General features: G+C 42.3%; 3 protein-coding genes and 1 long non-coding RNA gene across 4 annotated transcripts; all 4 read left to right on the top strand.

Moving 5' to 3' along the window:
* The first annotated feature begins 1,193 nt into the window (after positions 1-1,193).
* Positions 1,194-1,907, top strand: LOC110186068 (uncharacterized). Its single transcript, XR_002319825.2, has 4 exons — positions 1,194-1,385; positions 1,447-1,504; positions 1,559-1,641; positions 1,696-1,907. It is a non-coding gene; the product is annotated as an uncharacterized LOC110186068 (long non-coding RNA).
* A 13,848-nt stretch (positions 1,908-15,755) lies between these two features.
* LOC110185580 (UDP-glycosyltransferase UGT5-like) lies at positions 15,756-17,474 on the top strand. Its single transcript, XM_020954509.2, has 2 exons — positions 15,756-16,479; positions 16,544-17,474. Exons 1-2 carry the CDS (start codon positions 15,791-15,793, stop codon positions 17,451-17,453), a joined length of 1,599 nt encoding a protein of 532 aa, XP_020810168.2. The 5' UTR covers positions 15,756-15,790; the 3' UTR covers positions 17,454-17,474.
* A 1,814-nt stretch (positions 17,475-19,288) lies between these two features.
* LOC110185578 (UDP-glycosyltransferase UGT5-like) lies at positions 19,289-21,064 on the top strand. Its single transcript, XM_020954508.2, has 2 exons — positions 19,289-20,012; positions 20,077-21,064. Exons 1-2 carry the CDS (start codon positions 19,324-19,326, stop codon positions 20,984-20,986), a joined length of 1,599 nt encoding a protein of 532 aa, XP_020810167.2. The 5' UTR covers positions 19,289-19,323; the 3' UTR covers positions 20,987-21,064.
* Positions 21,065-21,720: 656 nt separating this feature from the next.
* On the top strand, positions 21,721-23,514 carry Ugt37B1 (UDP-glycosyltransferase family 37 member B1). The gene is made up of 2 exons (XM_020954770.2): positions 21,721-22,425; positions 22,487-23,514. The coding sequence occupies exons 1-2, from the start codon at positions 21,749-21,751 to the stop codon at positions 23,397-23,399; spliced, it is 1,590 nt and encodes a 529-aa protein (XP_020810429.2). The 5' UTR covers positions 21,721-21,748; the 3' UTR covers positions 23,400-23,514.
* Positions 23,515-24,102: the final 588 nt, after the last annotated feature.

Raw genomic sequence — 24,102 nt, 5'->3', positions numbered from 1 at the left:
TCCTATGTAATCTACCCTTTGGAAGGGTATAATAAAATTTTCAGCCTTTCACAGTCGGGGACAGCCCAAATACTTGGCCGCCTTTTAATTGACACTTTCGATTGTTTGGCACCGGAGAGCGATGGATGGATGAATGGATGGATGGATGATGGGCTGACGCACTGACTGACATCCATTCATTTTGTGGGTCATTCCAGCTGTCTCACCTGTCAAACATTCGCTGCAAAATTAGTTGAAAGCCATTTACGGAGATGGGAAAATAAAAAGATGGCAATGTGTCCATTTGCCTCTGCTCGTTCTTTTGCCCTTGGCTTTTGGGGGCCTTTTTGTGGAAATGCGTGAAAAGTTCTCTCAATTCGCCGCATTGTCTGTCAGCTCTGTCAGTTTGCCACCCAAAAGCTGAGTGTTGAACGATTTTATTTGATTTTATTCTACTTTATTTATTTTGATTGCACTGTTCGGGCTTGTGTCCGTTGTTCATTTTACAGGCTTTCAATTTGTAACGCTCGTTGTCGTTTATCGTCGCCCTGAATGACTTTATTTATCGCATTACGTGAACCTTCGGAAAACATTTGCCAAAAAGGGTTTGTCCAGCTCTCATTGTGTGTTTTGGACAGCTGACAACTCGAGGGCCATTTTATCTGTCAATGGGACAAACTTGGAGGGCGTGAAGCGTGCTAAACTCGCGTGAAATGATTATAGATAAAAATTACAAATATTGCCGAAACACCCAAGGGGGTGACACTAAGTGCGTCGAATGAATTTAAATTGCAGTAGGGGTAAAAATTATTATAGACGTTTTTTTAGCGAACAGAAGTAATCAATCACCATCATAGACACTCTGAAGACACGCTCCAGCCCTTGATGTTACCATACCAAATATAAGTAATTATGAAAAGGAGATATTCATCTTCGTTTCTTTATACTAATCTAATACAAAAGATAGTTCCTAGCTTCCGGGAGCTGAATTATACCGAATCACCGAATTTTTAATTATATTTAGTGTGAATATTTATCAATCCAACGAAAACTAACACAGAAGATCTTTCAGAATGGAAATTAATGCATTTTTGATGATGGATTTTCACTGCAAGGGTAAAGAATTTCGAATTGCTTTGCTTACTTTTTTATAAATAAGAAAACTAGTAGTCCTTGGTTTTCTAATAGGCACAAAATTTGACTTGGCTATGAATGCTGCTCGAAATATTCAGTTCAATTCCAAATTCTAGAGCGAGCACAGCTCCCAGCTCAGTACAAAAATATTATATTTATATAAAAATATCTTTCGGCTAGGTTTAAGCATAAAGTTTTAAAGATTTTCATCTAGCAGTAAGCATAAAGTGATAAATATTTTCATTTCGCAGTAAGGGGCCACCTAAAAAGAAGTAAGAATATTTCGAATACTTTTTTATTTTAAGATTCTAATTCTAAGTTTTGGGCTATTAGGACAGGAGAGTATCTGAGTAACACACCATTGAAGAGATAAAGTTTTTGAACGAACACGGTAAGACCGAAAAGTCCTATTCCTACAAAAGCCTTAACTAGTGATCCCTCTTAGAATTAAAAGACTAGAACAATATAAGACATACATAAGAAGGAACATTAGAAAAAAGGAAGCCATCTGTCACCTACCCACTCAAGGTAAGTCCAATGATCCCTGTTCCTACAGTAGTCCTAATTATTTATCCCTCTTAGCATTCTATACACTAAAGGAAACAATATCAAGTAAATAATATTAATAAGAGAAAACGAAATAAGGCAACCATTCATACGCTTTCATCATCCCAGCAGTACAGTCTCATCACTGACATAAACTTGGATTCAAATTCCATCGGACAAGCATACAAACAAATCCAATAATAATATAGCACCATTAATTATAATAAAAATACACCTACACCTAAAAAGTGTTTATTTGTTCATTGGTTCGGTCGAATTTAAATTCGGGAATTAAACAGATTATAGTTTAAATATCCTTTTGAGAAATCACTGGTGCAAGTTCGCTTGAATGGGGCTTACCGTCTTGGAAGATTTCTATGCTGAAATAACCAAAGATTCGTCTGGCCAATTTTTGTCGGTCTTGTCCTTTTCACCTCATCTTTGCTTTGAGTTAGAATTTACTTAACCTCTAATCTGGAAAATAAATCAAACCAAATGCAGATTTTGTGTAAACGAATGGCAAGACGAGGCAGAGGAGGAAGTGTTGGGGACTGATTTTTGCACATTTAGCAGAGATGTTAAACTAAATAATGGATTAGGCAGCCTAGGACATCAATGGAAATATTAGCACTGCACAAAGGACACGCGCGTGAGAGGGCCCCGAGAGCCTGGGCAGCAATTAACACACTCGAATCTGGAGTTACGCAAGCAGCACGCAGGACTTTGATAGTTAGATAAACAAATACAAGTGCCCGCCCACTCAGGTGGACGGAGGGACGGAAGGACGTGTGGCAGGAAGCTGCAGATGATAAGCTTCCAGGACGAAGTGAGGAGGGCCGAGAGGGGCAATTCAATGGCGATAGAAATGCAAGGTAACATGCAAATTGACAGACAGGACGTTTGTCAGGACATGGGCAAACACAAACAAAAGGCAGATAGACCCCAATGGAGCCGAGGAGGAGCGCTCGGATCGAAGGGAAACAGTCAACACATGAATTGCATTAGTTTCAGTGGCCACCTACAGACGGATGGCACAGACGACTTGACATTTTACTTAGTTTTTAGGCGGTTCCCATGCAAATAGGGCATCCTCCGGGCATTGTGTACGACGCCGGCTGACGATGAACGATAAACAGTCAAATTGCTTCAATTTAACGCTTCACAGGGGGCAGAAAGCGTGACTGGAGGAGGCCTTCGAGGGGTGCAGATCAACGCATTGATTATGCGGCGATTCGTCCTTCCCATTGTCAGGTAGCCCATAGCGCGTGCATAGCATTGTTTCCCTGCATCGTCCATTGTTGACGAATGCAGTTGATCCTTTGTGGAAGTCAAAAAGGGTTCCAAAGGGTTCTACCGCCTTTGTTACCGGAGGTGAATGGGTTGTCAAAAATGGGCTTCTGCCGCCCTTGCATTCCCATTTGTCTCGCGGTCCATCCCTGCCTGACATTTGTAATTATGGAATGCCATCGAAGGGGAGCTAAGCTATTTAAGCGATTTGTTTTATTAAAACCCATAAGCAAACAAATGTTTGCGAAATACTTTATGGCCAAGCAGATGCATCCATTACAAACAATAGTTAGCGTTGTAGATTTCTCATTATAACTAGAAGGAAGTATATAAGATTGTAAGTAGAGTTTCAAAGGATCACAAGTTTCCACTTACTATAGTATTAAACTTTTCTAAAATATTGAAAAGTATTTCATCTACAAATTTAATTCTGCTTTAAATTAGGTTTAGTATTATATTCTGAGTATCGAGCTCCTCTAAGACATTACCCTAAAGCTTTGTTGTACTATTATCAATTTTCATTCCTTAATCCTAGACATGTGTATATGATAGTGGTCATAACTACCCTTCCACATAAGAGGTATATATAAAAACAACATGCGAAAATCAGCACAGGTCGTACACACATCGTTGAGCGTCTGACTCTCCTTCCGTCAGTTATCCTCGCACTAACGCTGAAAAATCTGTTACTCTGTTACCATTCACAGCTCGGGGAAAAATTTCATTCATTTCATTTCGTTTCGTTTCGTTAGGTTTATCCCTTTTATGGCTTGCTTGGGGATTTTCATTACTACAATGACGTCGTCAGGATTCGCATTCGCAGTTTTGGCCATTGTTGGCTCCGCAGCTACTTTCCCGTTGTCCATGTTTATTTATAACTTGCAATTGTAATTAGGATTACTTTTTACTTATTTGCACAGTTGTTGGAGTGCCTGTGTAGAGGACAACGAGGACCAAGGACGAAATCGCGCCGCCGCCGCCGCCGGCATAAAAAACATATTTCTTCATTTTTATGCCGCAGGCTTTGCCGAATACAGAATGGTGGGTATTAAAGTATTTGTCCAGACGGCTTAGTTGGGAAGAGTCTCTGGCTCAGACGGTTGCACTCAGAAAAAAATGTAGTTAACGTTGCTTATGTGTTTTGCCTTAAATTATAAAAATATTTTAAAATCAGCGGAGCAAGTAAATATCTAAATTAAAGTAGAGAATATGAGGTTTATATAACCCATATGATTCCTTACTTAAAATAATAGTTAAAGTCCTTGAAAACTAGAATTTAAATGGCTATTTATTTCTGAATTCATTAGAGATATAAAAAATAGTTTTGAGAATAATTTTTCCAAGTGTATACCTAGTTAATAGGATGCTTATGATGATACTTTGATAATGGCAGAAGTAGACCAGCTGATGTTGTGGATTTGAGGGAAACAACTGAAGTGAAGCAACCGAATTGGGAAGATATGGAATGAGTGAGCAAATATCAGAGGAATTGGGATAAGGAATTTGATTATCCGAAACCATCTGCCTCCTTACAATATACAGAGGTAAAGGTATGTATGTAAAGCCTTGTCAAACACCTAAGACAATATTCTACGTAAATCGTTTTTTTAAAACAGTGGGAATTATAAAATAAACTGAATAAAATGTCACTTCTATTGTATTGTCGTTCTCCGAATAATAATTTGCTACCCATGTCCGCCTTCGATTTCGGCTTTTCGGTTCCTTGACAGCCAGTTGGGGCCACTCACTTCAATGTCTCCATGAAAAGTGCCAATCACAGTCGTCCGTCAGTCTTTGCCAAGAATTGAGGGAGGGAATGGGACCCTAGGAAAAGTCATTTGTGCGATAAATAATTAGGTTCCATTCTCGGCAGGCCAGGCACGATTGTTCCTGACGTGTCCCTGGGAGGCAAAAGCGCTAATCATGCGCTTAGCTATGAATTTATCACACACCACCGACAGAGTTTCAATTACTGGGCTGATCCGCTGGGAAAACTGCACGAAATCCTAAAAAATGATGGCGAATAGTGCGTGGGCCGCAGTGCGTGCTCAAAAACCGATCAGAGTGATTAATGAAGAGGCGCACAGGGCACCCATGGTAACCCCTTAAAAAATGGAACTCCCCACGTGGCATTCTTCGAAATTAGTATGAGAAATTAACAAGTGCCAGCCATTGGTCTTGTCAGCTTACCCGGGCAGCCGGCTAATGTGTGGAATTAATCCCTTCTCGGTGGGCACCGGCGACGACTCGACTCGGTTACAGGATTACCCTGCCTCGAGCTCCGGGGCCCACACGGAAGTGGTCTGAATGGTTCGGATGACCTCCCCCGCCGAAAGGAGCGATTGTCGCTGCCATCGTTGACATTCGCTTTTTACAAGGTTGTTTTTCGGTTTTGGTTTTCAGTTGCCAAATGTTTATCCTCCTTCCGCCGCTCCGCTCCGCCACTCGTCCCCTTCCGTATTTGCTCTCCATTTGTTGTCATTTGCTGTTTTCCCGTGACGTTGTGTCGTCGCCGCCGCCTGCAGTTGCATCGCTTCCACTTGGCTTTCCTCCACCACGATATCCTCGCACATCCTTGTCCCGTGTCCGCTCTCCTGCCGCGGAGGGTTACCAAAATTTGATTCAATCCATTATTTTTATTTTTCCTCCTCTCCTCCCCCCGCACCGGATTGCCTTTTGCATTTAATCGCATATAAATAAATTTTTTTCTCCTCTCACATTCGCTTTTCCCATTTCCATTTGGATTTTCCCATTGTTTCCACGACGCCGTGTTTTATTTTTCCTGTTTGGTTCTTCGCGCGCCCCGGCCAAAACATCCCCGATTTTCCCGTCCAGTCCCAGGTGTATTTGCTTGATATATTGCGCAGTTATTGCACGGAAATCCCCTCCGCCTCCTCCTCTCGTTTCATCCACCCTCCTGCAGGATCTGGGAATGGATCATGTGTGCAGCGTATGTTGAAATTTCATGCACTTTTGTTGTTTCTTTTAGTGGCAATTTGCGAAATGAATGTAATGCAATCTAGTGGGTTGTTCGGTGGCACACATCGGATCGAATAGGTACGCAAAAGTCGATAGGTGTTACAAATGGATGATCCGATAATTGAGGAGGATCCTTTAAGGGCCCCAAGGGTCCTCTTAATGCTGTTTTTAAGGCGTTAATCGGGGTAAAGGATTAATATACCTGAGGTATTTCTTAATATTTGTACTTTAATGCAAGTCGAATTGGGTAAAGAATAAAACAATGATTACAGTCTGAATATTTATCCTTAATACTACAAGACCTTGTTGCCGAAAGTGTAAAGAAAGCAATAGCTTGTTTCAGTTTATTAGCACCCTCTTACGTCCATTGCCGGACATTAATGAAGAATTAACTTGTCTGCTTCACATTTCCCTTAGAAACTTATTGACTGCGTCAGCTGCAGGCAATCAGTCGATTTTGAGTGATCATTGGTCTGCCGGACATATGTCGCCAAAATACAAAATAAACCCATCTTGTTTATACAAACTTACGGACTTGCCCCCGGAGTTATGCCCAAGCAAACACGAGACTAGAGAGAGAGAAGCCAATAAATTTTGGCAAAATTTTCAACACCCTCGGCGGCAGGAAGGACTTCCAATCAAGATGGATAGATCGGGACTGGATCTGCTGCTCCTGCCGAGTTCCGTTTGATTTTGTGGCAACAATTAAGTTTCCACATGAGCGGCCCTTAATGTTCCACTGATTTCCAACATCTGCTTTCATTTTTGGACTTCCCCGGCCCCACCACAACCGAAAGGGCAATGGAAAGGAAATGATACAGACGCCGCCGTTGCCCGGCTAAATTTGGAATCGAGGTGCCACAAACCCTATTCCGATACGAATCCGCACTCTGCAGATCTTGCGCCCCTGGAGCACGTGTGTTCTCCACAGCCTCCCTAATGGCACTTGCCACTTGGTTCCCTCTTTTCGAGCTCCTGGCACCGGAGACGGAGTCTTTACAGCGGCGTTAATTAGCCGCAGCCACTTGATGTCTGCCCGGCTGGGGCTGGGGCTGTGGCTGCCGGCTGCTGGGGTTAGCTGCGAATAGGGATCATAAAAATTCCCCGCCTCAAATCGACTAAATAACAAGATGGGAATTAAAATATGGCATTGCTGCGGAAGTCCTTTACCTACAGAGGAGTCCATCTGCTAAGGAGTCAGCTACATTTGTAAAGGATACGTGACGTTAAATGATATGTGCAACTTAGTTCTGAAAACCTTGTATTTTAATTTCAAAATTTGTAAGTGCTAAGCAAAATTGTTATTTGATAGTCTGCATTAGAGCATTCAACAATTTGCAAACAATGTTTCCCCCACTTCCTTGACCGATTTAAGGTATACATTATCACAATGTCTTGGCCCTCTAGAAAAACCAAGTGTCGAGGAGGACTGGTCAGGACACTACAGTCCATACAGCATGAAGCATGTCTGACACTTCCATTGCCAAAGTGTCGTAGTTGCTGGTCTGTGTAACAGACGGGGGAAGGGACAGGACGAAGCGTCGTGGCAGAGGCCCAGGGAGACGTCGCCGGCGACAAGTCGCCAAAACACTTTGGTTGCTCATTAAAATTCATCCACGCAGATTATTAACATTTGCATCTAATTTGCATTTGTAAGATACATTGCCGACAATTATGTGGCTGTGGCGAACATATCGGAGACCGACAGGAAGGAGGGTCCGGGGTTAGAGGTCGAAGTCGCAGGGAGGCCCAGAGCTCGACTTATTTATGCATACGTTTTCCCTGGCAAAATGTCGCAAATTCCACTCCGGCACACTGCACACACACTGGCACACTCGCACACTCGCACACACACTCGCTGTGGCAGTTGCATAAAGTTTGCCAAAGGGGCTGCGACGGGGGCGTAGGTTCAACGAGGTTAAGTGTAATTAAATTATGAAATTATTGCCATGTCTTAGGTTGCAGTTTATAATCAGGCAATCCCACCCTCTCGATGGCTTTGTCCTGTCATTGTTTGGTGCATAAACAGGAATTAGGCAAGATTTCAATTAGACGGCGCTAAGTGGACTCTTCTCGGCCAAGACTTTAATCAACGTCGATGTGGCAGCAGGCCAAGCTGACAGTTGCGGAGGGGCCTGGCCACAGCCTCTTGGAAAACTCCAACTAACCGCTTTTCCGACCAATAGTTTCGATGTAGTCTGATTCCCCCAGAGTCTGACCCCTCACACAAGACGTTCGGGTTAGCATTTAATAAACTGCATGAATTTTGCAGGAGTTTTGCGGCAGGCGTGGGAGGTGTGATAACGGAATTATGCACGACGCAATTAGCATGAGAGTTGGCAATATAAGTTGCGGTTCGGAAAAGTTGTGGTTATGCATATTAGATGACTGCCCCGAGATGGGGAATCGAGAACATCTTATTGAAATTAAAACGGGCTGCCACACACACCCCTCTCTCACCTCTCAGCTGGTTAAGTGCCAATGTGTGTTCGAGTGATTAAGCCCCCACCCAGTCCTTTAATTCGGGCCAAAGTCCCCCCAGACGACTTTATAAACCCATTGGCACCTCGGCCACCTGCCTCAGTTTTCAAACCATCTCCCGGCGAGTCGGTTCAATTTGCAAATTGTGGCCCCTCCTCAGCTCACTTAAAAGTATTTTAGAACCATTTATCTCGAAGCGGGCCTACACAAAGCCTCGGCCAGTCGCATTTAAACCCAAAACACGTAAGACCAGCGGCAGGCAAACCTGACCAACCGACCGAGCGAGTGAGCGAGCGCTCTGGAGCCATAAAAAATTCATTTGACTTAAAAACTTTTCAGAGACAAGACTTTGCCAGAAAAAAAAAGAAAAACACAAAAAAATGAACACGAGCCCAGGTAGGATGAGGGTTGTGGCCGAAATTGATATTAAGTCAGGTGGCGCGTGTACATTACACGCGCTGCACTCCGAAAGCGAAAGGGAGTAAAAGGAAATGTGAGGAGCAACTGGAGGTAGAGATGGACAAATGACCAACATTTCTTTCAAAAGTAAACTGATCCTGAAGGATTCGATTCTGGAAACACAAGCCAATGACTCAGATAATCGATCGGACAATTAAAATCCAAAATCCAAATGTTGTGACAAGAGTTTAGTTTACTTGCAACTAAATTGAAAATACCTTTAAAGGGACAGAAAATACTAATGAACATTTTACTTATTATGTAGAAAACCTACACTTCACTACCAAGTCAAGCAATATCTTACCACACCATTTACTGATAAATAAACCCATTTCAACTCTGACAATCACTACATTTTCAAAAAATGACCAACTTAAAAATTAAATTCTCAATTTTAATTTATTGATTAATAATTTTCAAGATTTCCACGGTATGTTTCGCATCTCTAGGTGAACGGAAGTCAGGGTAACGACAACACACAATTCCAGCTAAACTGACAGTTTTGAGTCACGTGCCTCCCGCGTACGCCATTTACAAATCAAATCAGGCAATTGAATTTGCTTAGACCGCCGAGGAGAGGGAAGTGCAGCGCGGAAATTGTGGTCGGTGGCTCCATTGTCTCCGCTGGATGGAAAACGGATGAAGAGCCCGGCGGAAGCGCTGGGAAAGTGGCAGCAGGCTGCCTAAAATTCCGCTCCTCCTTCCTTCCTCCATCCAGCGGAGAACCGCAGGCCCGAGCTGCTCTCTCTCTCTTGGCCGGCGTTTTGTCAAAAGCGGCACGTGAACTATTAAAATCACTTAAATCCCATTCATGTCACGTTCTCGGGGTGAACCGAAAACTTGGAACGATTGATATATGCGATGTCTGTGCGAGGAGTGGGATGAATGGACTGACTTGCTCCGCCGACTGGCCAAAAGTTCGAGGAAGTTGCCTCCTCCATCCCAATTTGCATAAGTCGATTTTTTCCCCGCTGGAAACTTTCGTTGATGTTTACTCTTTGGGTCAAGGTTGAGTAGAGTTTGATTAAATGCTTCCCAAATTAGTTGCTATAATTTATATTCAGCACCCTTCCCGCCGGGGCTTCTGATATTTGCAATAATTTATCCGGAATGCAACATTAATTAACTCAAGTCAGAGGACATCATATTAAATGTTTGCATTGCTGGAAAAATCATTCGGCTTCGACTTAGCAAAAGGCAAGTTGCCTCACTGTGGTGATACCTTTATCGGGCATTTAAAATATTTATGAGAAAATGCTGGTTCAGGGAATGCAACTGATTAGAATATTTGAATACATTTTGACGCTTCAGAAAATTCGCTTTGTGCGAGTCCTGTGTATTGTAAATTGTGCAAATCTGCATAAAGGCAAAGCAAACAGCAAAACCAAAGCGAGGCATGAGCAATCCGCAATACATTGCACAAATGTTGTACATGTCGGTTGGTTTTGCTCGAAATAAATTTGATCACAGCTGATTATTTGCACTGGGCACGGAGGAGTAAGGACCGTGGAGCGAGGAGCGAGGAGCGAGAGCTGTTGACCCAGTTCAGGACCTGTTTGCGGCGAAGGACTCTGATAAATAAACGAACGCATTATTTTGATTAAGATGTCGATGCAACTGCAGGCTTTTTTGATGAAATTTGTAAATGCTTTTTTTCTTTGTATACTCGAAAGCAATTAAATGAAATATGTATTTCACGGATGCAGATGAATCCTACTCCTCCGTTCCTTGGTCTCTCCTGGACTCTGATTAATTACGAACGAATAAATCTCCAGTCTGCGGCGTGTGGAGGCGATAAAAATACTGAGCACTCTGCTCGCGATCCATCTTTGTTGTCTCCAATTTTGATTATTAATTACGCTGACACTTTGTGCCTACGCTAATGAGCACCGAAATAGAATTCATTCCATAATTCGACCCGAGTCTATATACGTACATATATTACATATAGTATAATACTCCTCCCCTGGTCTCTGGCTCTGTAACTTTATTTTTCTTTCGGGTGCCCACACTCTAACATGCACAATTTATGCAAATGATGCTGTGTGCGGTTGCCTTGAGGGCTCGGGCTGAGATTGGGGGGCTGGGAGTAGGAGGCTGGGAGGCTTCATAGTTGGCTGAGAGCAAACATAACCTCGTTTTGCATCAGCCTTCCTTGGCTAATATTGCACGTTAGCTGGCACCCGCCACCGCCACTGTTGTTGTCTTGCACACGTTGTATGAAAAATGATTATAAGTGGGTCACAGGATATGCAAATGTTTCTTTTTCACGCTCAGCTTAGTCCAGCGCTGTTGCAGCTGTTGCCGCCACGGGGCGCTGCCAAGATGGATGGAGCCGTTGGGAGGGATGAAGAGGAGGGGCTTCCCCGGGCGGAGACGGAGGCGGCGAGGCGAGGCCCTGTTGAGTTATATGCACCACTGACTGCTTGGCAAAAAGACATTTTGCTCTGTGCAAATGCAACGGAAAGTTGCCAAAGAAAATGGCAAAAGTTTTTACACTCTCTTGTATTTTATATCCGTGTTCTTAAGTGGGCAGATGGGCGGGGGCGGGACGGAGCGGGTCGGGAAGTGTCCGGCCCCGCCAGCACCCTAAATCACGCAGCTGCCACCCGGAGGCAGACAATGCCGGCGGTGGCCAGGGCCCAGAAGCTCCTGAGCACTAATAGACAGCTGAAGTTTGTATACAAGCCGCAAACAAAGCAAACCCCGACCCGGAGTTGCAATCATTTTACTTTTCGAAAAAGTATTTGAAAACGGGTGAAAAGGGAACCTTAAAGTAGCCCAAGATTATTGGTAGAAGTCCTTCACTTTAAAGTTTAATAAAACTTTTCAGATAACAATAGAATAAGTTCATCTCTGAAGTATCTTTGAAGGTAGCTCTACTATTTACGAACTCATAATGGATGGTATTCGAAAATACTTGCCTGATCGCCAAGGGAATAACAACTCATACAATTTAATGTTAATAAATATAAATGTTTTGCCATCTTGTGCTGAATATGCGATGGAATACCCCACGGTAGTGACCTTTCCTGCTAAACACAACGACCACCGTGACATGTATGTTTGTGCACAGCAAAATCTAATCAGAGCGGCGCTTGTGGTGGTGGACATGTGTCCTCTAAACAGGATGAGGATGGGGACGAGGATGTGTTTGTTTTGTCCTGCTGATGCTCTCGGCCATTTGCTCTTTCCTCGTTTGCTTTCACTCGCCAGCCGTCCCGGAGCGATACGAGGGCTCCCACAGTGAAACTTTATTTCATTTCTGTGTCCTCGTTCCGTTCACCTCCCTCGTCCTTCTGCCAGAAGAAAGTTTAAAATGTGTCAGTGTATTTTGCAGTACCCCCAAATGATCGGAGCATGGCAGCAGTTCGTTAAGTTATATGTTTTGGACACTGAAATTGAAATGTCATTAGCATATTTCTGGGTCAGTTGGTGTGAGCATGGACTCATGTGGATAGATATCGGTTTTGTACTTACTCGAGTGAGTTCTGACCTTGGGTCTGAGATAGAATTTAACCTTTAAAGGTTAAGGCTAAGCATTGCACACATTCTTGGCTCCATTTTTCATATTTTTATGTAATAGAAAAGTGAATTCACACATAATCTGTTAAGCTCTCAATGCTTTTCCAATAAAAAATCCTTTAGGATAAAAACATTTTACATCACAAAGTTGGCAGCTGCTTTGGCCAAACTTCAGCACTCGACCACGGCACTCTGATGACCTATCCACAATCCGCAACCCCAATCCCAATCCCAACTCACCCACAGTTCTTGCTACTTCTCTGCTTTTTTAGCTTTCCCTGCTCTTAGCAGAGCATTTTCTGAGTTTTCCTTTATTTTATTTTATTTTTTTTTTGTGTGTTGCTTAGTTTGGCAAAAACACGCAGCGACCATTTTTCATATTTTAATTTATAAATTTATTATAAAGCCAACAGCACAGCAGCGGGGGCACCAGAAGGAGCGTAAGCCAACTCCTTTCCTGGAAGCCCGTTTCGGGTGGGCTTAATAGCCGGCTCTCAACTGAGGAGCTCGATGTTCTGCGGTTTAGACCTCGGCTACTTTGGCATTTATTTTAAATTATAGTTGGTAGTAATAACTAAAACGCAGAGCTCTGCCAGGGGAGGAGGGTAACAGCTCTCGGTTGCCATGTACACAGAAATTATAGACATTTTCGTTTTAAAACTAGTGCTTGGGCGAAGAGAAGGCGTAACCCGGGCCAGAGAAAGCGCATTTTTGATATGACATGAGCTGAGCAAAAAGTTTGGTTTCTAATTAAATTTACTGCAAAACGAATGTAAATTCAACAACTCCCGCCTGTTCGGCATAATTATGGAAATTCCATTTCAGGGCGGGGCCTCCTAGACCGAGCCAAGTGACAAGTGAGCACACATTTTTTGGTTGCACTAATTGAAAATTCCTCAACAGCCAAAGACTTTGAGCGCATAACTGGCAAGTTTGTCAAACACTCTGAGAAGTCGGCTTTCTTGGTTAAATTAAATTAAGCAATGCCATAAAATACCAATTGATCTTGGAGCAACTTTACCTTTTGCAAAAATTACTCATAAATAGGAGTGAGTATCAGTTAATGAAATATTATTATGGCAAAAGGGGGAAAGGCACCACCCAATTACAATCCAAAAGCAATCATATGTCCATCATGGAAAAACCTTTGTTTTCGTTTTTACTTTTCCATTTTTATTTTTTGCGTTCGCCGAAAATAAGGAACGGAACTGAGGGAAAGCGTAATCGAGAAGCAAAGTGAAAATGAAGCCTTTACCGCGAAGACCCCCAACAAGCGAAACAAACAAAAATTACAATGCTTAATTATGAAAAGTGTTTTTCTCCCATTTTCTAGCTCCTACCCGGGGGCGGGTGGCGCTGGAGATGTGGCGCACATGGAAAACATGGGTTAATGAGCGAGAATTATAATGAAGTATTCTTTCGGAGCGAACAACCCTTGCGGCTCCCCTCCACGCATGTGGGTCAGTTGTCGGGGGGGTGGGGCCAGGATCCCAGGGGGCCTGTTCGAGGGGTGGTTCTAATGGGGCTAATCAAATATTTGACATTTACTTTGGTGGGGCCAGCGTTTTCTTCATTAAAGTTAAAGTGTTGCCAGAGTTTCGCAAACATTCCGTCATCCTGGCTAAAATTAAGGACAGCTGATTTGTGATAACTCTTTATTATCCTGAAAATTAATTAAAGCTTTTGGATAAGCGAAAATAAGGTATTCTTTAAGATTAGTAGAAATTAAGCTCATGAGAATTATGCTATAATATGATATTAGTTTTTATCTGTATAAATTGTTTTGTATATCCTTTAGTTTCTCTTTTTATATCATATATATTTATAGAGTAAGCGAAAATCAGGTATCGGGTTAAGTTAGTAGAAATTGAGCTAAATAGGGTATTGCTTGAATAGTTTCACTCATCAAAATGTTTAACCAAAGACTATACAATTTACTCTATATACTCTTTGGTTTAACCTTAGTCAAAATGAAAAGTTACTTTGCCTGCGTAAATTGTTTTGTGTATATATTTTATTTTCTTGTAGTTTTACTTATTATATTATTATATATATTTATAAGTGGGACTTCGGTGCGGGGACAATGAATGGCCGAACAACTGACCGGCAAATGGAGCCAAAGTGAACTACACACCACAATGCCGATAAATATTTATTTCCACGAGTGCGTGCGTGCGGGTGCCAGTGTTCGTTAAGAATTTTCGCAGGGCAGACACACACGATTAAATGCGTATGAAAATGTGCACACGCCCCTCAGGACCACGCCCTCCGCCTTCGTCACGCACATGAATGCCATTAGTTTCGTTGTCTCACTGGGAGGGGTTTCGGGAGGGAAGGGTTTTAAGCGGAAGATAATCGAATGAATTAAGGGTATGCGCCAAATGAAATATAGATTTATTCATGTTGATAAATCGAACGGGCAGGACTGGGGTTCTTTACGAAGGACATTCGTCATCGTGGACGAACCGGGAGATAAATGGGATCGAAGCGGTCTATTTAATTTTATTTATTTATTTATATTCTCAGTGCTACCATTTTAATTCATAAATATTAAAATCTTTGCCAATAAATTAATTAAGGACTAAGGAAGAAAGAAAACTATCTAAGGAAAACAGGAGTTTATATATCCTTGCTGTTTGTAATTAAATTAAAAGATCTAATCGAAAATCGAACATAACGAAGCATAATATATTCGCATTCTTTAAACCCATATTTATAGATATTATTTATATGACAACTTTTTCGGCAAATCAAAGTTTAAGAGTATCATAACTAAGCCAAGAATGCATCAATTTTAATTTGGAAAGCTTTCCTATAAAATTATATTCCTTATGAAATTTTGGAAAATTTGAAAAAAATTTGTTTTCTTTGTGACACAGCTAGATCAACTCGGCTGTTGATGCCGATCAAGAATATATATGGCTAATAGGGTCGGAAAGGATTCTTTACAGCGTTACAAGTATCTAAATAAACAAAAACCCGATTCCAGATTTAGCCAAATTCTTTCCCAATAATGTAAACTTTCGTGATATCATCAAAGGTCTTTAGCACAGCATGATCGCATTTCGAAAAATAAAGCAACACCATGAATATTATACATGTCTTTGATGACCAAAATTTTTTCAAGTGTGAACTCTATATTTATCGGTAGCACAGATTACCAAAACGTTTACTATGATAAGGAGCTCGCTATCTCCTACGTTTTTTCCTGAAATGTTCTATGAAAAGAACGAAATTGGTTGCGAAATTGACTGTCAGAACCTAGCACAACAAACTGAACTATAATTCCTAATTATCAGTAAAAACTGAATAATCATTCGTAGTCAGCGTCTAAGTCAATCGAATATAAAGCACTGCCTGCCACCAGTCTTCAGCATTCTGCAGTAAACACTCGTCCAAAATGGTTTCGATTCGGGTTTTGTTCCTGGCGGTGGCTATCGTCGCGCTTATCGGTGGCACCCAAAGTGCAAATATTCTGGGACTTTTCCCTAGCCTCAGTCCCTCGCATTTGATCATTCAAATGTCCGTGGCTAAGGTGCTGGCGGAGAGAGGACACAATGTGACAGTGGTCACCGTTCTGAAGCCAGTTGTTACCCACAAGAGCATTAACGTGATCACAATACCCCTCACCAAGGCAGAAGCGCAACAAATGAGCGACACCATTAAGGAGATGTCCAGGAACGACAACAGCAACATGGTGTTATCTATGCTGCGAATGTCGGGACAGATGGATTTCATGTTCAAGAAGATGGCAGAGACTCTAAAGCACGAACGGGTTAAGGATCTGTATCTAAATAAGGACAATAAGTTCGATCTGGTTCTCTCGGGCTACTTCATGAACGACTTCCAGCTTGGATTTGCCAGGAAAGTGAACGCACCGTTCATCATCGTTGCCACAATGCCCCCGAATCAGATGTTGAACCCATTGATCGGTAATCCTCTGGAGGTCTCCTATGTGCCTTCCATGGATGATTCCTTGGAGAAAGGAAAGGCCATGACTTTCCGTCAACGTATAAAGAGCTTGGTTGCCAGTCTCTCCTTCAGATTACTTTCACACTTTTTTGATAAGCGAAATGAGAATTTGTACAAGTAAGTAGTCCCTAACACGTGGAAATATGCTAAATTTTTATAAATCCGGATTTTATTTTTATAGGGATCTCTTTGCCGATGACCCCAATATTCCCGAGCTCTCGGAAATGGTAAAAAATACATCCATGGTGTTCTTTGCCTCTCATGCGCTCAGTGAGGGACCGATCCGACCCAATGTCCCTGCAGCTATCGAAATTGGAGGCATCCAGGTTAAGGACAAGCCGGATCCCCTTCCGCAGAATTTGGCCGACTTCCTCGGCAATGCCACGGATGGAGCCATTCTCCTAAGTCTGGGCTCCAATGTGAAGGGCAGCCATATCAGACCAGACACGGTGACCAAGATGTTCAACGTTCTCTCAAAACTGAAGCAAAGGGTCATCTGGAAGTGGGAAGACCTGGAGCAGACACCGGGTCAGTCGGAGAACATCCTGTACTCCAAGTGGCTGCCGCAGGACGACATCCTCGCCCACCCGAAGATCAAACTCTTCATCAATCATGCCGGAAAAGGTGGTATTACTGAGGCCCAGTACCATGGCAAGCCGATGCTCTCGTTGCCCGTTTTTGGAGACCAGCCAGGAAATGCCGAGGCAATGGCCAAGAAGGGCTTTGGACTCACCCAGAGTCTCCTTTCACTGGAGGAGCAGCCTTTCCTCGAAGCCATTCTGGAGGTTTTGACAAACCCACAGTACGCCAAGAAGGTGTCTACGTTTTCCTCCCTCTACCGTGATCGTCCCATGTCCTCAAGGGAGCTGGTGGTCTACTGGTCGGAGTACGTGATTCGTCATCATGGAGCTGTCCACCTTCAGAGTCCACTGGTTCACATGAACTGCATAGCTGCCTACAACTTGGATTTATATGCTCTAATCGCTGTTATACTAGTTATTGTCTTACTGCTTTTTAAGGCGCTAGTTAAATGCCTTTATAGGAAGTTTGTGTCAAAGTCCAAGGCGACCAAAAAGCAAAAGACACAATAAAGGCCTTTGTTCAACCTATGTTAAGCAAATACTCGTTAACTTCATAAGGAAAATAAAATAAATTGTATTTATTTCTGCGTAAAAATTTTTGGATTATGTTATTAAATCACATTATTTAACAGAGTTAAATATATTTGGGTGGATTGATTCGCTGATATCAAAACCGCAAATGTCAGTTTATTCTTGAAATATTATTAATTATTATTGAATCAAATCGAATCTATCTTTAAGCCATGGCAGCATATCAAAGAATATAACTTCAAACTTAACTATTATAGAATTATAATAAGTACTACAAACATTTTGCATTGTGTTCGGTTTTGATGCAATATATCATATAACAAGAAAGGAAGCTAATTTCAGCACGCCGAAGTTTATATATCTTTGCAGATAGAAATTCTATGACTAGGAATCCATACCATATAAATTATATATATATTTGTGTTTAAAAACAATGAAGTAATATCTGCTTTCATTTCATTCACCTATACATATTATATTTGCAGCTTTACATTCACAGATTTGCATTTTCCTTCTACATCAATCGATTGTTTGTATGGCACCTATGTATATGATGTAATCGTCCGATTTTCATGAAATTTGACACCAAATTTAAGACTAATATAAAATGGCTATACCTTAAATTTGATGAAAATCTGTTGAAAACTGAGTTATAATTTTTATTTGTATTAATTTCTCGATCGTTCCTATGGGAGCTATATGATATAGTAGTCCGATTTTCATGAAATTTTACACAAAATTGAAGAGTTTAATAAAATGGCTATATTTTAAATTTGATCTAATTCTATAGAAAACTGAAAATGTTAAAATTTTTGTTGTAAACATTTTCCGATCATTCCTATGGCACCTATATTATATAGTCGTCCGATCCGGCCCGTTCCGACATATATACGAGTGAGAGTATATAGAAGGCTAACTACAAAGTTTCATTTAGATAGCTTTAAAACTGAGAGACTAGGTTGCGTAGAAACGGACAGACGGACAGACGGACATGGCTAGATCGACTCGACTGTTGATCCTGAATATATATACTTTATATGGTCGGAGGTGCCTCCTTACTGCGTTTCAAACTTCTGACTGAAATTATAATACCCTGCAAGGGTATAAAAATAGGGACTGTGCCCCTTAATTGCTCGATAACTACAATCAATGCCTTTAATAGATAGTTCTTATCTCTATTTTATAAAAGTACTAGAATAGCAAATTATCTATATAAAAGAATTGCTTTAAAGTCCAATAAGGCCAAAAAGAAGAAAACCCGCACTTGTGTCGTAGGAACATTCCAATATTACTACCTTAAATTACATTTCTAACAGATAAGTGAAGTACAAAAATTATATTCAAAATTGATAAGAAAACAAACCCAAGTAACCTATATCTATAAGAATGGTTTTAATAGTTAAAAGGTGTGTTTTAGAAATTGAAGTTAATTTCAGAGTCTAGTTCAGATTCCCCCAAAAACCCGACTTGCGATTCACCAAATTTCCTCGCAAATAATGTAAACTTTTCTGTTTTCTCCAAAGGTCTGCGGCACAGCATGATCGCATTTCCAAAACTAATCCAACACCATGAAAATTATACGTCTCTGAACCCCAGTAATTTTTTCAAGTGTGTATTCTATCTATATCGATAGCCCAGATTAACAGAACGTTTATTGTGATACGGCCCGCTATCTAATACGTGTTTTCCTGAAAGGAATTGACAATCAAAACCTAGCACAACAAAATGAACCATAGTTCCTGCTTATCAGTTAAAACTTAATTATCTCGTAGTCATCGTCTAAGCCAATTGAATATAAAGCACTGCCTGCCAGAAGTCTTCCTCAGTCTGCAGTTAAAACTCGCTCAAAATGGTTTCGATTCGGTTTTTGTTCCTGGCGGTGGCTATCACCGCGCTTATCGGTGGCACCCAAAGTGCAAATATTCTGGGACTCTTCCCGAGCCTCAGTCCCTCGCATTTGATCATCCAAATGTCCGTAGCTAAGGTGCTGGCAGAGAGGGGACACAATGTGACGGTGGTCACGGTCCTGAAGCCAATGGTTACCCACAAGAGCATTAATGTGATCACTATACCCCTCACCAAGGAAGAGGCGCAACGGAAGAGTGATAGCATTAAGGAGATGTCTAAAAACGATAATAGCAACATGGTGGTATCCATGCTGCGTATGTCGGGACAGATGGACTTCATGTTCAAGAAGATGGCAGAGGCTCTAAAACACGAACGGGTTAAAGATCTGTATCTAAATAAGAACAATAAGTTCGATCTGGTTCTCTCGGGCTACTTTATGAACGACTTCCAGCTTGGATTTGCAAGAAAGGTAAACGCACCGTTCATCATTGTTGCCACTATGCCCCCCAATCAGATGTTGAACCCATTGATCGGAAATCCTCTGGAGGTCTCCTATGTGCCTTCCATGGACGACTCCTTGGAGAAAGCAACGGGCATGATTTTTCGTCAGCGTTTGCGCAGCTTATTTGCCAGTCTCTCCTTCAGAGTACTATCACACTTATTTGATAAACGAAATCAGAATTTGTACAAGTAAGTAGTCTCCAAGACGTGGAAATTTGGTAGATGTTGATTAATGCGGATTCTTTTTTTATAGGGATCTCTTTGCCGATGACCCCAATATTCCCGAGCTCTCGGAAATGGTAAAAAATACATCCATGGTGTTCTTTGCCTCTCATGCGCTCAGTGAGGGACCGATCCGACCCAATGTCCCTGCAGCTATCGAAATTGGAGGCATCCAGGTTAAGGACAAGCCGGATCCCCTTCCGCAGAATATGGCCGACTTCCTCGGCAATGCCACGGATGGAGCCATTCTCCTAAGTCTGGGCTCCAATGTGAAGGGCAGCCATATCAGACCAGACACGGTGACCAAGATGTTCAACGTTCTCTCAAAACTGAAGCAAAGGGTCATCTGGAAGTGGGAAGACCTGGAGCAGACACCGGGTCAGTCGGAGAACATCCTGTACTCCAAGTGGCTGCCGCAGGACGACATCCTCGCCCACCCGAAGATCAAACTCTTCATCAATCATGCCGGAAAAGGTGGTATTACTGAGGCCCAGTACCATGGCAAGCCGATGCTCTCGTTGCCCGTTTTTGGAGACCAGCCAGGAAATGCCGAGGCAATGGTCAAGAAGGGCTTTGGACTCACCCAGAGTCTCCTTTCACTGGAGGAGCAGCCTTTCCTCGAAGCCATTCAGGAGGTTTTGACAAACCCACAGTACGCCAAGAAGGTGTCTACGTTTTCCTCCCTCTACCGTGATCGTCCCATGTCCTCAAGGGAGCTGGTGGTCTACTGGTCGGAGTACGTGATTCGTCATCATGGAGCTGTCCACCTTCAGAGTCCACTGGTTCACATGAACTGCATAGCTGCCTACAACTTGGATTTATATGCTCTAATCGCTGTTATACTAGTTATTGTCTTACTGCTTTTTAAGACGCTAGTTAAATGCCTTTATAGGAAGTTTGTGTCAAAGTCCAAGGCGGCCAAAAAGCAAAAGACACAATAAAGCCCTTTGTTCAACCTATGTTAAGCAAATACTCTATTATTATATAGGAAAAAAATAAATAAATTGTATTTATTACTACGTCACAATTTTTGGATTATGTATTTTGGATTATCAATACATTTGGGTGGATTGATTTTCTAATCGGAATTATTTTGATGCTCCAAGTAAAGCATCTCAAAATAGTCATATGCTATGAAATATATTTATACAATCGTTGCTTTTAACTTCCTCTTTGTCCTCCTAGGTCAATAAGGATAATATTCAATGAAAGTCTGTAAATATTTGCTTAACACTTAATTGATGTACAAAAATAATATTTAAAATTAATAACAAAGTGTGCTTAGTAACCCAGAAAAAATTATTTTAACTGAAGTAAAAACCGAGCTAATCTCATTTGTATATAAGTAAAGGAAAACAAACTTGTGCCAACATGCTTACTCTACTGAATGACAGATAGGCGTGGGAATTGTTTTGCGAAGAATATTTTTGCTTCTGGTTTGTCTCGGTTTTTAAGGTTCCTCAAGTTAATGGCTGATAAGCCTTATCAAAGCAATTCTTTGGCTACGCTTGAGTGCACTGTCACCGCTGATACAGCATTAAATTGTTAAAAATCGTAGACAGATGCGGGAGTCAAAACAGGTTACACCTTTTGAAAGGCAGATAACCTTAGTCAAAGCTCGTTGATAAAGCTTATCGCTTTTTAAGAGCCGTTTATTGCGAGGCCAAACGAATCAGTTTACTTTCAGAAGCCTGAGCGATCAGATGGCGGGAAAAACGATTGAATTTTCTCTCCTTATTCTGGCTGTGATAGCCGGAGTCCAGGGATCGAACATTCTCGGGCTGTTCGCCAGCCTAAGTCCTTCCCACTTGGTAATCCAGATGTCAATGGCCCGGATCTTGGCCGAGAGAGGCCACAACGTAACGGTAGTGACTGCCTTGAAGCCTCCGCTAATGCACAAGAACATTTCCCACATCCAAGTGCCGCTCAACAAAGAGGATTTGCAATCCTTCAACACTGTCATAGCCAGCTTAGCCAACACGGACAATAGCAATGTCTACTTAACCATGTTACGATCGGCGCAGAAACTGAGTGAGGCGTTCTCCAAAATGGGAGCGGTGATGAAGCACCAAGTGGTCAAGGATCTCTATGAGCATCCGGATAATAAATTCGACCTAGTGATCGTGGGATACTTTATGAACAGTTTCCAGCTGGCCTTGGCCCACAAGCTAAAGGTGCCTCTGGTGGTGGCCGTCTCCAATCCCCCAACATTCATCGGGGACATAATTGGCAACCCCTGGGAAGTCTCCTACGTGCCGTCGATGCACGCATCCCAGGAAGTTCCTATGGGCATTGGGAAGCGTGTGATCAATATTCTTAGCAACTGGGCCCAACGCCTTTTCATGGCCATAAATGAGTATGACAATGCAAAGACATATAGGTATGAAAAGAATATTTAATGTATATCAGAATGTAATATTAATTTCCCAAACTTTCTATAGGGAAATCTATGGAGATGATCCTACTCTGCCGGCCTACAGTGACCTGAACAAGAATATTTCCCTCATTTTCTTCGGTTCACATGGAATCAGTGAGGGACCCATCAGGCCCAATGTGCCGGCGGTGATTGAGGTGGGTGGAATTCAGGTCAAGGATCGTCCTGATCCTCTGCCCCAGAACATTGCGGACTTCCTGAGCAACGCTCCACACGGAGCTATTCTCTTTAGTCTCGGCACGAACGTAAAGAAAGATCACCTACCGCCCGAAACAATACAAAAGATTTTCAATGTCTTATCGAAACTGAAGCTGAAGGTCATCTGGAAGTGGGATGATCTGGAGAGCACTCCGGGCACATCGGAAAATATTCTCTACGCCAAGTGGCTGCCCCAGGACGACATCCTGGCCCACCCGAACATCAAGCTCTTCATCACACATGCGGGCAAGGGTGGAGTGACCGAGGCTCAGTACCACGGCATTCCAATGCTGGCACTTCCCGTTTTCGGGGATCAGCCCAGCAATGCCGCTGCCGTAGTGGAGCAAGGATTCGGCCTGACACAGAGTCTGCTTACCCTTGAGGAGAAGTCCTTCCACGAGGGCATCAGAGAGGTCCTTGAGAATCCAAAGTACGCAAACGCGGTGAAATCCTTCTCGACCCTTTACCGTGATCGACCAATGAGCGCCCGTGAAACTTTAATATACTGGGTGGAGTACGTAATCCGTCACCATGGAGCTCCGCACCTGCAGAGTCCGGTGGTGCACATGAGCTATATAGCCGCCAATAACTTGGATATCTATGCTCTGTTAGTTTTGGTGATTGCTGTTGTTTACTATACTTTAAAACTGGTTTGTCGGCTTCTGATTAAAAAACTCTGTTCTAAAAAGTCAAAAAGTAAGCCAAAGGCAAAGAAGCAGTGAATGAACAAATTAAATTTGATAATTTAATTCAATGGTGTGTTACATTTTTATTTTACTAAATTATTACTCTCGATTTTTGCCGCAATAAAATCGATCTTGTTGTGCTTTCAGACAACTTGTGCCATTTTGTATTTATATATCTTTATTTACTACGGCGGTATGCCTCCGGCACTTTCCTGTCCACATAGTTGCCAACTTTATTACAAAAATTCGCAGCATACATCTGAGCACCGCCGTCTCATTGTAGTCTGGGTTTTCACTCCAATGCCAATTTGCAATGCACTAGAAATTCTTCAAAGTTGGCTCTGCCAGGATCTGAACAACATTTTGCAATAAGCAAATTTCAATTGAAATAGCAAACGTAAAAGGCATGCGGCGAACTACCAACTCCACTTCACTGCAGAGCCCCACATAACGTGGTCGACGGGCGCCAAGCTCCAAGCACCGAGCACCAAACACTGAGCACCAAACACCGAACAACAAAAAAGTATTTCAGAAATCTCGGCATTGTTTTGTGTTTTCCCGTTTTGCGACGGAGAGCAGCGGAGGTGTATATGGAAACGCCAATTGAGAAACTGGCAGCGGGAGGCAAGAGTTAGCAGGGAAAGTATTCGCTCAAAGTCGCGGGTGGTCTTAACTAATTAATATTGTTTCGCAGATTCTCGCCGAGTGAGAATTCGAGGAATTTCATTGAGTCTGAAGA

This window comes from Drosophila serrata, unplaced genomic scaffold (assembly GCF_035046125.1).
Source record: "Drosophila serrata isolate PLE 108 unplaced genomic scaffold, ASM3504612v1 contig_100, whole genome shotgun sequence".
NCBI classification, from domain to species: Eukaryota; Metazoa; Arthropoda; class Insecta; order Diptera; family Drosophilidae; genus Drosophila; species Drosophila serrata.
Note: the sequence above shows the minus strand (reverse complement) of the source record. Positions and strands in the feature narration are given on the sequence as shown.

Coding starts and splice junctions, on each gene's coding strand:
- LOC110185578 (XM_020954508.2), top strand. CDS start 19,324: ATGGTTTCGATTCGGTTTTTGTTCCTGGCGGTGGCTATCACCGCGCTT. Junction 20,013..20,076: donor CGAAATCAGAATTTGTACAA/GTAAGTAGTCTC, acceptor CTTTTTTTATAG/GGATCTCTTTGCCGATGACC.
- Ugt37B1 (XM_020954770.2), top strand. CDS start 21,749: ATGGCGGGAAAAACGATTGAATTTTCTCTCCTTATTCTGGCTGTGATA. Junction 22,426..22,486: donor GACAATGCAAAGACATATAG/GTATGAAAAGAA, acceptor AACTTTCTATAG/GGAAATCTATGGAGATGATC.
- LOC110185580 (XM_020954509.2), top strand. CDS start 15,791: ATGGTTTCGATTCGGGTTTTGTTCCTGGCGGTGGCTATCGTCGCGCTT. Junction 16,480..16,543: donor CGAAATGAGAATTTGTACAA/GTAAGTAGTCCC, acceptor TTATTTTTATAG/GGATCTCTTTGCCGATGACC.